Below are 14,044 nucleotides of genomic sequence, written 5' to 3' on the forward strand. Positions count from 1 at the left end.
AAATTGGTGTATTCAAAGATATTAAAACTTTTGAATTTATAAAAAAAAAAGAACAACCTGATGAATGGACTAATTTGGTGCACGACATTCAATTTCAAAGACTAAAATGAGTCATTTAATGCAAAGTAAGGGACCAATTTTGTGCATATATAATGATGACACATAGTAGATGACACATGGACAAATAAAATTGTGACACGTGGCATAATTCAACACGTGACAAAATAGCATTGTGACACGTGGCATAACTATCCACGTCAGCATGCCATGTGTAACCAACACGTCATCATACTGTTATACATAGTCAAACTATGAGGTGACACGTGTCACCAAAGGTTTACGAATCAGAGACTAATACGGTGCAATTTTTTTAATTTCAGGGACATAATTGGTACAATTGAAATTTTAGGGACAATTTTAGTGTATAACATCAATCTCAGAGACAATTTTGGAGATTTAGTCTGATTTAATAATTAAATTGTCTGACTAATTTTTTTTTTTAAATTGATTTAAAATATTATTTTTAATTTATTTTAAGTTTTAACTTTGTGGATCGGATTGAGAATAAATATGAAGAACAGAACCAAATTAAGAACCTAAACAACGAAAAGAACACAAAGAGACCAGGCCTAGTGTGGCCCAAGGACCAAGCCCAAGGTCCAAAGCCGATTTATGATTTCCTGGAATGCATGCTCTCTGTTTGCCTGTGGCCGCGTCTTCAAAGTACAATTTTCGTCTCCATTTTCTTTCGCCTGCAACACTCCTCTTCTGCAAAAGAGAATCAGAGAGAACATGGAGAAGATGAGAATAGAAGAGGTTCAGTCAACTACCAAGAAGCAACGCGTTGCTACTCATACACACATCAAAGGCTTAGGCCTTGAGGTTCTCATTCTCTACCAACCACCCTCTTCTTTTTCTTCTGCGCCTTTTAGTCTCTTATATATATTCACACACGTGACTATTTATTCCTCTTAGCAAGTTTTAATCTTTGTTACTTTGTTTCCAGCTCACTGCAAAGTTTCAACCTTTTTGCTCTTTCGTTAAAACGGGTTTCAATTTTTATGCATGATTGTTCTAGTATTTTGAAACCCTTTTTTTAGCATATTGCACTACTCGACAACTTAAAACCTAGCATTTTTGGACATTGAAGTTATGTATGCATTAATTGAGAGACTTAAAGTGATTATTATTGTTTAGGCTAGTGGAAGAGCATTGCCTTTTGCTTCTGGTTTTGTGGGACAAGCAGAGGCAAGAGAAGCATGTGGCCTTGTGGTTGACATGATAAGGCAGAAGAAGATGGCTGGCAGGGCACTCCTCCTTGCCGGTCCACCCGGTACCGGAAAGACTGCATTGGCACTAGGGATAAGTCAAGAGCTTGGAACCAAGGTTTCTCTTACTATATTTTTATAATTTATTTTTTATTTTCTGTTGTGAGTGGTTGTTCTTATTGTTGATATATTAGTAAAATTTATTTGTTGTACACTTCAGGTTCCATTTTGCCCTATGGTTGGCTCAGAAGTATACTCGTCCGAGGTAAAGAAGACAGAGGTTCTGATGGAGAATTTTCGACGGGCTATTGGTCTGCGTATCAAGGAAAACAAGGAAGTTTATGAAGGAGAGGTGAGTATATATTTTTTGTGATTTTCCTAATGTTGTAGTAAAAATAGTTTGCAGTCAAAATGTTAGTGAGAGAAGATTTTATCTAGGAAAAGAATGAATCTTTTCACTAAATATTTATCCCACTCCAATGTGTGGTTTATTGTTCATTTGTGATTGACTTGTTTAAATTATGAAGGGGTTGTTGTCGATTTTTCTCTCCCTATATCATTGTCGTTAATATCAAGTTGTGATGTGTTGTTGGTACAAGGTAACCGAGCTCTCCCCTGAAGAAACTGAGAGTGTAACAGGCGGTTATGGTAAAAGTATAAGCCATGTAATAATTGGATTGAAAACTGTGAAAGGAACCAAGCAACTGAAGTTGGACCCCACCATATATGATGCCTTGATTAAGGAAAAGGTGAGTTCTCTATTTCCATGGTATTTCTCTTGTTATCTGTCTCAGTACTGGTTGTGTAAAGCAATCAGAATTTAGAGGTGTTTATTTGGGATTTGTGACACAATGTACAGGTAGCTGTTGGAGATGTTATATACATCGAAGCAAATAGTGGAGCTGTGAAAAGGGTGGGCCGAAGTGATGCTTTCGCTACAGAGTTTGACCTTGAAGCAGAAGAGTATGTCCCACTTCCTAAGGGAGAGGTTCACAAGAAAAAAGAGATTGTTCAGGTACTGGATTTGAAGTCTTGAATTTTATATTTACGCACTCCTTCCTCTCAAGATTTGCTAGTTTTGTGATTTATCATTGTACTTGAACTCCCACTATTATTATCAAGATGGTCCATGGAAGGATAGATTATAAGCATAATTCCTTTGTATTTTTGGGGTACAAATTCTTTTATAGATTTCAATTCAGATGACATAAATGCTTTGATCTCATTGGTTTTTGTAACACTAAAAAAATTATTTGGATAAGTTTTGCAAAGGAACACATCTAGATGCTCAGACCCAGTAAGATTGTGTTTGATACACTGGCTTGATGGTAATAGTTTCTTGTGATTTGGAATTTTGTTTCCCCCTAAAGGATGTAACGCTACATGATCTGGATGCTGCCAATGCACGACCTCAAGGTGGGCAAGATATTCTGTCTCTTATGGGCCAGATGATGAAACCTAGGAAAACAGAAATCACTGACAAGCTGAGACAAGAAATTAACAAGGTATTGTCGAATCATGTCATCTGCGCTTATATTTTTTTTCCTTTTTCATTTATATGAATGTTGTAAAAGGTAAGCTTTTTCTTCTTGCAATTTCAATCTTATAATGTAGTTATTTTTCATGAAAAATGAAAAGGGATATTTTCCTTAGCAATTTTCTCAATTATTTTCAACTATAAATGGAAATTGGTGACTACTAACTAAAATACCTATGAATGCAAGCAAAAAGCCTCAATGCCAAGAGGTTAACTTGTATGTTTACTTTTATTATTCTATTTGTGATAGGTTGTCAACCGATATATTGATGAAGGTGTAGCAGAGCTTGTCCCTGGAGTTCTATTTATTGATGAGGTGACTTAGTTGTTGGATATATTACTTTCTTAATCTCTCATTTCTATTGCTTGTAGTTAATCTTTTTCTTAATGCTTCTGACCAGGTGCACATGCTAGATATGGAATGCTTTTCCTATTTGAATCGTGCTTTAGAGAGCTCGCTCTCTCCAATAGTAATTTTTGCTACAAACAGAGGGATATGCAATGTGAGGTACGAAACTAATGTTGCTTTTGAAGATTTTTTGAAATTAAATGAGCGAAATGCAAAAACTGAGTCGATTTCATGTGTCGTTACTGTAGTTGGCAGTGCTATAGTTCTTTATTTTATGAACAAGTGTTCCAAGTTCTTTACTTGATATTGAGTTTAATTGGTTGCCGTATGACTCTGGTACATGTGATTGAGGAGGGGAAAAATGAAATGTAAACTTCTGTGGATATATGTTAACTAGTGTTTTTGGATCTCTTTGTACGTTATAGGACACTCGATGTTCTTGGATTTTGAGTATCTCAATTTACCTCGTCTTTTAATTCATGATTTATTGAGGCATAATAGTTCCTTGCATATTTGGTGATCATATTGATTAGCAGTTAGATAATGGTTGCATTTATCACTCTTATGGTGAAATATGACGTTAACTTATCTGTTCTCTATACAGAGGGACCGACATGACCAGCCCTCAGGTAATTTTCTTTTTCTGCTTTTCAATTTTTGAAGCCATTATCCTTTGAACATATTGTTCTAGCCTATGGTTTTATTACCTTTGGTTCAGATTCTAGCTATTCGTGCTCAAGTAGAGGAGCTGGTTGTTGATGAGGAAAGTTTAGCATTCCTCGGGGAAATTGGACAACGGACATCTTTAAGGTGCGCTTCCTACATTTTTCTCTTCGGCAATCGTGCTTTTCTTTCGTATATTATTTAATACCTGTGGCCTTTTAGGCATGCTGTTCAACTTCTATCACCTGCCAGCGTTGTATCGAAAATGAATGGCCGAGACAGCATTTGCAAGGTAACTATAAAAGTAGATATTAAGTGCTTTGAAGTCGTCTGTTTTCTACACCCTTCGACTAATTGGTGGTTTTTATGTGTCACCGTGGAATTTTCTAGGGGGATCTTGATGAAGTTTGTTCGCTATACTTGGACGCTAAGTCATCAGCCAGGCTACTTCAAGAGCAGCAGGAAAAATACATCTCATAATTTTAATTTCAAAATGTTGGAATGGCTGTTGCTTGGGTTTGAGTTAGTGAAACCGGTTCATTCGACATGGCCAACATAATTTGGTTTAGAGATTACTTCTGTGTATCTTGTTGTGAGATATAATGGTAGCAGGCACCTGAGCTCAAGAACCTGAAATGTTGGAGCAGTAATGTGCTGCTGAATTGATGAAATTGTGTGATTATTTTTCATCACATTCTGAAGAAAATGGAAATGTGAAGCGGCAGCATGTTCCCTCAACTTCCCTCATTTTCTTATTTTTAGTTGTTTATAATAGTCTTAAGTCTTCCCCTTATGCCTTTCACAAATTCTTCATGATTTATGGAATATTTTAGTATGTGGTAACATTGATCAAAATACCCCTTTTCTCTCTCATGTGTGTTTCTGTTTGACTATGTGCTTCTCTAATGTGCACATGAATTGATGATTTTTGTTCAAAGAATTTATGCCAATTAAAATTATATTTGATTATGTTTACATTATTAGTGGGGGACTTATTATTGAAGTAAATGTCAAATTGGCATTCACATTATCGATGCTTATTTTAAATTACAAAAAACATAATAGTGTTATTTCAAAGAAATACATACAAAAGACTACAATGACAAGGATTATAAGCGGTATCCAGATAATTAAGGCATACAAATTTTGTTAATAGTCTCGTTTAAACTCTCTATTTATTTGTTTCATTATTTCTTTTAAGCTCCAATTTTGTCCATGAATATTCTTGTGTTAATACTCATCAATAAGAAATGTCACCAAATTGGTATATTAGAAGTTCATATTATTTTTTTAAACTCGTGAGTAAAAAATGCATCAATACGTCATTTTGAAATAACAGAAAATATAAATTATACAGGAAGTGCAATGGGACACTTTGTACATTATATTCCTACAAATATAACTTGGGCATGTGAATTTGAAATAACAGAAAAAATAATCACAAGTATCAGTTGACAAGAATCAAAGCATTTAGAAGAGAGATTATACACTAAGGTTTGATAAGCACCTCTATTACTCTTAGTTCTACTCTTAGTTCTTCAGAGTTGATTATGAATCACTAAGTCAAATTTTTGTCCTAAATCAATAATAAGTTTCAGTAGCTCTCTATGGAGTTTTATTTTTGGTACTGGTCATACAGATTCAATGAGTGATTCCTAACAAAACAAAACTAACACAATATATATTCAAATCATTCTCATTAATGTCAATCCCCTACAACTCAAGAGAAGCAGCTCATTTCGCTTGATTGACAGATGCATGCACATGCAACACAAACAAATTAAGTTAAATGAAATCCAAGTAGCGGAAATCTAAATATAGAGAAACTGCACATTGCAGCATTCAATTCGTCTTATTTCTGTCATTCACGCCAAATTTGGAACACCAGACAACACTAATTTTGTCGAATATCATGCCTAACTTCATTTTCTCCTTATCAACACTACATTTCTAACTGTTTTGCTCTTTTTTTCCTTTAACTAAGGCATATTAGTGAGACTTTCTTTTACACTACCTTTCCTAAGCATTATACAGAATCCCTTAAATGTACAGCAATGCAACTAAAAATGATCACCTATTTTCTAGATAATTAGATATGTATGGACAGAGCAATAAAAAAGACCACAATTTGCATCTAGCCCCATGGCAAAGAAGAATATGGGGTTAAATATTTAGGGGAAGAAGGCATTTTCGTTTAAAGGAAAACATATGTTTCACATAAAAAAGTCTCATGTTTCACCACAAAGATACAAAAAAAAGTTTACAACAATGTGACGTTTAGGTAGCTCCATATGCAGCACAAATAAACATAAGAAATAGATATATATTGTATTATAAGGGAATAAATAGTAAAAAAATAAATGAGATGACAAAGAGAACTCAGAAACCACCTCACATAGCCGAAAAGAATACCATACACAATACAGAAAAACATAAATTATACAGTAACAGTAAGTGCAATGGAACACTTTTGTACATTATATTCCTACAAATCTAGCCTGGGCATATGAATTTTAAATAACAGAAAGAATAATTACAAGAATTAGTTGGCAAGAATCAAAGCATTTAGAAGAGAGATTATACACTAGGGTTTGATAAACCAAATTCGGGACGAGCTACTTCGAAGGCAACGATATGATGGTGAAACTAAGCTTTCATGATAAATATAGAACCACAATCCCATTGAGACATCTGAAGGAGTAGGTTTCAGTAGAGGAAATTCTAAACCGCCATCATCTAAGTTATACAGAACTATCTTTGAAGTTGATGCCACCGCCATAAGAAGAGTATTTCCCCGGATATATAATGGGTGTAACTCAGCACCAGTAAGCAGTGAGTGGTGGCAGTAGATGGTGGCTAATTTAGTCCAAGATTGAGGCATTCCATATTCCTTCAGCAGCCACACAGACCAACGAGTTTTCTCATGGCTGCAACAAAATGCAAGGCAGTTCTTCAGCACACATAAGTGTGGAAAGATGAAGGATTTATTTTCCGGAGCCTTGAGGTTGAGGGGCAGAGAAAACTCATTACAAGTCTCCTTCACCAAGTCAAGGGAAAGAACCAAGCCATGCCAATGAATCCAATTAAGAGTGGCGGTGCAAGGCACAAATACCCCTTTACCATCACGAATTATCCTTTTAAACGCGGTATCTTGAATGATTCTCTTCGAAGAGTTTGGACAAAATGTATAAATTCTAGTTTCAAATCTAAGCGGTTCCTGTTTATGTATATGATCTATAACCGCAACAAACTTGTACTCGTCATTCACATGATCATATCCGAAGCCGCAAACTCCTATGGAACCCCGAATTTCCAGCGGTTGGGATGTTAATCCAGTACAGGGATTCCACAGCATGATTAAATTATCCATGTCAGTAATGTCTTGCAAGCACAACAATCCGTTGCAAGAGCCAATAATTTCGTGGCTACTTTTTCCCGCGAAGCGAACGACTTCAGTAGGTTGGGAAGGATTCTCGAATAAGCACCGTACCGAGAAATCTCCAAATTTTTTGTATCTGTAGAACCAACAACCATGATAAACAACTCGTGGATGGCTAAAACTTGGATCAGCGGCGATTAAACGAACATGGTCGTTGGCGAATTGGGAGCTGGAAATTAAAGTTCTCCATGAACTGCACACACTCTGAAACCTAAGCAGCGACCTCGCCGGAAGCCTCAGCAATATTTCTCTGATGAGTTCATCCGGAAGGACTGAAAGCGGCCCCAATGAGGTTCCCGTTGAAGGCCGCAGCCGTTTCAAGCTGTTTCTGGTGACTCTCAAACGCTTCCTGTTCCTCTTCTCATAATCCCTAGGCTGCGTCATAACTGCTTGAAGGGGAGATTAACGCTATTTGAATTTCGGCGGAGGTTGGTGGAGAATGGCGATGGCGGCGATGGCGAAAACGTTGCCTCACTAACTGCTCGGCACTATTTTCTTCAGCAGTTCCTTTCCCGCGATATAACGCCAACCCCTGCGTTTTGAGTTTTGAAAAAAAAAAGAGTGAAATAAATAGAGATTAAAAAATATATCTTTCTATCTTTTTAATATCTGAAACAAAAATCTATATATTTGAGAATCAAAATTTAAAATTGGTTGTTTGTGCTCTATATGAATTTTGAAGTCCAAATTATGCATCCACTTTTTTAGTATTTATTTGGACGTTATTAAATTAATAAAAAAATTTAAAAAAATCTTTTTTTAAAAGATCTTTATATATTTGATAGATAAGAAAATATCCAAATATAAATCACTTTTATTTTTTGTAAAATATCTTTTAAAAATATTAAAAAAAATTTTCTAAAAATGACGTCCAAACAAGTCCTTAGTAATAAAAGTAAAAATACTAAAAAAATAAAAAAATCTTTTTTAAAAAATTATAATTTACATTTTTTTTAAAAAGATTTTTTTTAAAAAAATTTACACATAATAAATAAAAAAAATACTTTCATATTATTGTATCTAAATATAATTAATAGATAAAAGATTTTTTTTATGAGATATCTAAATATAATTAAGTAAATATTGAGATTTAGAATTTTAATTTGCATGGAACAACTACAAGGATATCAAGATAATTAAGAATATGAAAGTTTTTTTCTCTGACATGGCTTATCGTTTTGTTTGTTAAAATCTCGTTTAAACTCTTCCATTTCATTTAAGCTCCAATTCTTTAATACTCATAACAGATCAATCACAGAAGTTTATATCATTTCTTTGACCTAAGACAAAAAAAATGTATCAATAGCAGTAGTGGATTTAGGGCTTGTTTGGGTGAGTTTTTAAGAAAAGATCTTTTTTTGAGTTATTTTTTTTAAAAGATCTTATAGAGAAGTAAAAGTAATTTTATGTTTGAATATTTCATGTAAAAAAGTCTTTTTATCTATCAATTATATTTGAGTATAACAATATAAAAGTACTTTTTTGTTTATTTATTACATGAAAAACATCTTTTTTTCAAGGAAGAAAGATCTTTTAAAAAAAGATGTAAATTACAGCTTCTCAAAAAAGATTTTTTTTTTTTTTTTTTTTTTTTTTTTACTAGTGCTTTTACTTTTACTACTAAAAATTTGCCAAACACGTTAAAAAATTAAAAAAGATCTTTTTTTAACAAAATAATGAGGCCCAAACATGCACTTAATTTTGATTATAACAGGGTCTACAACTATTTTTTTCTGTGACATGGCTTATCGTTTTGCCTGTTAAAACCTCGTTTAAACTCTTCCATTTCTTGACCAAAAAAAAAAAAACTCTTCCATTTGTTTTAAGCTCCAATTCTTTAATACTCAATTACTCATCAATAACAGATAACTTTTGTCACCAAGTTGGTAACTGAGAAGTTCATATCATATTATTTCTTTGACCAAGAGAGAAAAAAATGTATCCATACATCATTTTTCCCACTACCTATTAGGCAAGTACCTAGTATGTTGATCTCTGAAAGCTGGTAATCATTTATTTATCACAAGAAATAAAAAATTAAAAATAAAAATGTATTCATTTTGATTTTTGTTTAGTCATAAAAGAATAATTCATGACCTTGAATCCATAATTTAAAGATCCAAATACTATGGTACGGATCATTCATACACCAATTATCAGCATATTTTCTCTGGTTCAACTGGTAAAGCATCCAGTTTTGGATCCAAAAACAACAAAATTAAAAGGAAATGGTAGCCATTAAATTACATATTCCATTGTCTCCCCTTAATTTTACCCTAAAATAATAGGTTTGTATCTAAGATCAAAGCTTCATCATGCATAAATTATACTTTAAGTGCAAAGGGACACTAGTAAATGATGGTCATTCCTACAAATTCAGCCTGGGCATGTAAATATTAAATGGGCAATAGTCATAACAGGTAGTATAGTTTTGTAAAAAACTAGATAAATAAATCACTAAACTAGAAAAGCAAGAACAGATGAACTCTCAAAACTCAAAAGGAATGCATGAGTTGAAAACAATCAGACTATTTAGAAGAGAGCTTCTACACTAGTCTTTGATCAACCAGATTCGGGATGAGCTACCTCGAAAGCCACCAAACGATGGTGAAACTAAGCTTTCATGATAAATATGGAACTCCAATCCCGTTGAGAGAGACAAAGTAGTAGTAGTAGGTTTCAATACAGGAAATTCAAAGCTTTCATTATCCAAGTTATACAGAACTCTCTTTTTAGATGATGCAACCGTCACAAGAACATTATTTCCCCAGATATACAATGGGCATAAATGATCACCACCTAGACGCGGGTGGCAGGGGATGGTAACCAATTTAGTCCAAGATTGAGGCACTCCATACTCCTCCATCAGCCACACAGACCAATGAGTTTTCTCATGATTAAAACAAACGGCAAGACAGTTTCTCAGCACACATAAGTGTGGGAAGAAGAAGGTCTTATTATCTGGATCCTTAGGGGGCAGAGAAAACTCACTAAAAGTCTCATTCACCAAGTCAAGGGAAAGAACCATGAAATCCCGAGCGCCATGCTGACGAATCCAGTTAAGAGTGGCAGTGCCAGGCACAAATACGCCTTTACCATCACCATATATGCTACGAAACGGGATATCTTGCATTTGTCTGATGGAAGGGTTCTGGCAAAATGTATAAATTCTGGTGGCAGATGTATGAGGTATTGTCTGTTTCTGATATACAGTGGTAACAAGTTTGTAAACGTCATTCACATGATCATGGCCGAAGCCGGAAATCCATATGAAACCGCAAATTTGCAGCGAATGGGATGTCAGTCCAGTACAGGGATTCCACAACATGACATGGTTGTTGAGGGTGTCAACACTCTCATGCAAGCACAACAATCCATTGCAAGATCCAATAATTTCGTGGCGACGTCTCTCCTCGAAGAAAACGACTTCCGGAGGTTCGGAAGGGTTCTCGAACAAGGATCCTAAGGAGAAATCTCCAAATGTGTTGTGTTTGTATTCCCAACTATGATGATAAGCAACTCGTGGCCCACTCAAACTTGGATCCGCGGCGATTGAACGTTGAACATGTTCTTTGGCAAAATTGGAGCTGGAAATTAGGGTTCTCCATGAACGGCACACACACCGTAAACGGAGAAGTAACTTTGCCGGAAGCCTCAGCAAGATCTCCGTGAGGAGTTCATCCGGAAGGACTGACGGCGGCTGCGATGGCGTTACCGTCGAAGACAGCAGCCGTTTCGGGGCGTTTATGGTGACTCTCAAAGGCTTCCTATTCATCTCGTCATAATCATGAGGCTGCTCCATAACAACTTGAAGGGAGAGTGGTACTGCTCGAGTTTGCGGCGGTGGTGGGGGAGGAGGGCTGCGGCGATGGGACGACGGCACTCACTGGGACGAGGAGAATACGGGATTATATAGATGGGTGGATTGTTTTACTAATCCTTATAATTTAAAATGGTAATTAATACTGATTATTCATTTTTGAATAACATAGCCCAGGACTCCACCTGTTTTTTTATATAAATAAATATTAAAATACTTTATTTCCCAATATACTTTATTTCCCAATATATGTGCATCGTCAATTCTGGAAAATAAAATATTTTTAATATTTATTATATAAAAAACACGACCCCACGAAACATATTTATGAATATATTTTTTAATTTGTTTTATTTGATTCATTTAAATATATTAATTAATTAAATTAATTAATTTAATTAAAATAAATATTAAATAATTTAATATTTCATTCGACTATATTACGTATAATTAATCAATTATATTAATTATTTGATTTGATTGGAAATTACATTAATCATAACTTCAAGTATTTAACTTAATTAGAGTAAATATCAAATTATTTTAAATTTTGTTTAATTCATTGAACTAAATTAATTATAACTAATTATTTATTTAATTTGATTGAGATAAATATTAAATAATTTAATTTTTTTAATCACATTAATTATAACTAATTAATTACATTAATTATTTATTTAAATAAATTGATTTTGTTTTATTTATATTATTGTTTTTCGTCTTATCTGTTTTGATTGATAATTTTTAAAAATATTATAATTTTTATATGGAATATTCATATGATATTTTTATTTATTTAACTTATTTTATTGAGACAAACAATTATAATTAATTTATTATATCAATTATTTAATTCAATTAATTTAAATATATATTATTTGATTTAATTTATTGTCATGTTAACATTTGAAAAGTTGTTTATCAAAATTTTCTCTTTATTTTTTTTTCGTAATCTTGAATATTTTTATTTTAAATCTCAAAATTTTATTTACTATTTATATTTTTATTTTAATATCAAATTTAATACTGCTATTAATATTTTCTTATAATTTATTATTTAATAATTTTATGCACACCATCAATTATATAATCGTGACTATTACTTCAATTTATTAAAAAATACAATCTTATTTTTTTATTTTAATTATTTCTATATTTCATAACATATCCACAGTAAAAAATCATATATTCTAGAATTGAATCTTATTTTTTTCACTAATTACTCTTTCATTTTGTAATATTTTTTTCTTATGATGCATTATTTTTACTTTTAAAATTTTTTTATAAGCTATAAAATATTATTATTTATTATTGTACTCTATCTCCACAAAATTACAAACTAGTGTTATTAGTCTTCAAATGATCAAAATATTCCACTATTAATATTAACCTATTCAAGTTTAGAATTTCGGGAGGCTAAATTACACAAGGAATACAAGAGACGAATGGCAGATTACAAGTATTTGAACAGGGCTTCATCTCTCTTAAATGATATAAGCATCGAAGTGAGGTGCAATGGTTTATTTAGATCCAGAGCTTTAAGTCCTTGCAATTCCTTCCCTGCCTCTATCAAGCCTATTGCGTGTTCAATTCAATAAATAAAGGGTTATGCTCCAGCCACCCAAAAAAGGTATCCAGGGACAATAGAATCTCAAGGATCCAAGTTACAAAGCAAAAGGAAATGCTTGCCTGTGCAGCACTGCTTGATGGTTCTCCCTCACTGGCACTGCAATTACATGGCCTATATAGCAGAAATAATTAATCAATTTCCATGACTCGAGGAATGAAGATTAGCAGCAAGAGAGTACATTACATGGCAAGACAACCTTGGTACCGAAGCAACAACCAAAGTTCATATAAAGCAAAGAAAAGAAAAGAAATGAACCTGGTTTTTTCTTGTATCAAAAGAACTTGAATTAATAACCTTCAACCTCTACAAAAACTTAGTAACCAATTATCAGACTCAAAACAATATCAAATCCGTTCCACAAAATCAAAATTAGTATCACAACACCAACAAACAAGAAGAATTTGAATAATGACATCAAAAAATAAAAAATAACCTAGACTAATTAATTCTAACATATCAATTTCAGGTCATTTACAAACCACAAAGAACTATCAAAAGCCTGAAATAAACTCACTCTTAGGCAATAACTTAGCACATACTAATAACATCAACAAGTTTATACTTTAAACTGTATCAGCAGCGTAATGAGATAGTTTTTCTAATGAACAATAATCAACATATTTCCCTTATGATACAAGTATTTGTATAGGACCTTATTTTTCTGAACAAGAAGAAAAATGTTCCTGCCAAAAAAAAAAGAGCCTTCGCGGCCATAGAATAAAATGCCAAAAAGCAAGTAATTTATTTTGATTTTTCAAAGCAAGTAAACTAAATCATTCAAACAGTTACTTCATTTGCCTTCAAAATACCAACTTGAACAAAAATAAAATCAGAGTCAGAATTAGAATAACAAAAATCAAATGAACAAGATGGATGAAAGATAGTGTAAAGAAAGTGGACTCAGAAAGTGTTAGAATCACCATTATATGTGCTATTTCTGAGTTGAAGTCCAAGTTGTAGCATTTAGTGTTATGTCAAACTTATTAAATGGCTTTCCAAGATGTAGCTTCTTAAAAGGTTCAGAGATTTCACTCATTTCCTTACAATTTTTCTAACTTCCGTAACTTTCCCTTACAATTTTCATCAACAAATAGGGCAAATTTTAAAATACTAATAATTATTACCTGTTCCAAAGTTGGCCTTGACTCAATCTGGCTCCCTATGCTAAGAATATAGACAAACAAGGATAACCACTCTAACCTAAATTTTTGTAATCTGCCAAACTCAGTTTATCAAACAAATCAGATACCTCAGCATATTTTCATAGGAATGAAATCTTAATAATATATTCTCCAAATCTTTCACAGCCATCATTGCTTTTTTAATTAGCTTTTGTAT

General features: G+C 33.1%; 4 protein-coding genes across 4 annotated transcripts in view; 1 reads left to right on the forward strand and 3 right to left on the reverse strand.

Moving 5' to 3' along the window:
- Window positions 1-690: 690 nt before the first annotated feature.
- On the forward strand, window positions 691-4,792 carry LOC107464054 (ruvB-like protein 1). Its single transcript, XM_052254766.1, is given in 12 exon segments — window positions 691-882; window positions 1,198-1,386; window positions 1,489-1,620; window positions 1,868-2,017; window positions 2,128-2,283; window positions 2,639-2,773; window positions 3,056-3,121; window positions 3,207-3,313; window positions 3,759-3,782; window positions 3,818-3,964; window positions 4,040-4,109; window positions 4,208-4,792. Coding segments are annotated over 12 exon segments (1,356 nt in total). The 5' UTR covers window positions 691-792; the 3' UTR covers window positions 4,298-4,792.
- A 1,609-nt stretch (window positions 4,793-6,401) lies between these two features.
- On the reverse strand, window positions 6,402-7,640 carry LOC107463888 (F-box/kelch-repeat protein At3g23880-like). The gene has a single exon (XM_016082771.1). The coding sequence runs from the start codon at window positions 7,638-7,640 to the stop codon at window positions 6,402-6,404; it is 1,239 nt and encodes a 412-aa protein (XP_015938257.1).
- Window positions 7,641-9,769: 2,129 nt separating this feature from the next.
- LOC107464106 (F-box/kelch-repeat protein At3g23880-like) lies at window positions 9,770-11,169 on the reverse strand. Its single transcript, XM_016083013.3, has one exon. It carries the CDS (start codon window positions 11,056-11,058, stop codon window positions 9,808-9,810), a length of 1,251 nt encoding a protein of 416 aa, XP_015938499.1. The 5' UTR covers window positions 11,059-11,169; the 3' UTR covers window positions 9,770-9,807.
- A 1,246-nt stretch (window positions 11,170-12,415) lies between these two features.
- The window catches only part of LOC127739616 (F-box/kelch-repeat protein At3g23880-like), a 5,740-nt gene continuing 4,111 nt past the window's right edge, over window positions 12,416-14,044 (reverse strand). The window contains exons 3-4 of the mRNA XM_052253882.1: window positions 12,962-13,009; window positions 12,416-12,817 (exon numbers count right to left, since the gene is read on the reverse strand). The gene's annotated coding sequence lies outside the window, so the exon portion shown is untranslated. The remainder of the gene's footprint in view (window positions 12,818-12,961; window positions 13,010-14,044) is intronic.

The sequence above is a fragment of the Arachis duranensis genome, chromosome 9 (genome assembly GCF_000817695.3).
Source record: "Arachis duranensis cultivar V14167 chromosome 9, aradu.V14167.gnm2.J7QH, whole genome shotgun sequence".
Lineage (NCBI taxonomy): Eukaryota > Viridiplantae > Streptophyta > Magnoliopsida > Fabales > Fabaceae > Arachis > Arachis duranensis.

What these genes read in the sequence shown, in the direction of transcription:
- LOC107463888 (XM_016082771.1), bottom strand. Translation starts at nt 7,640, where the DNA reads ATGACGCAGCCTAGGGATTATGAGAAGAGGAACAGGAAGCGTTTGAGA.
- LOC107464106 (XM_016083013.3), bottom strand. Translation starts at nt 11,058, where the DNA reads ATGGAGCAGCCTCATGATTATGACGAGATGAATAGGAAGCCTTTGAGA.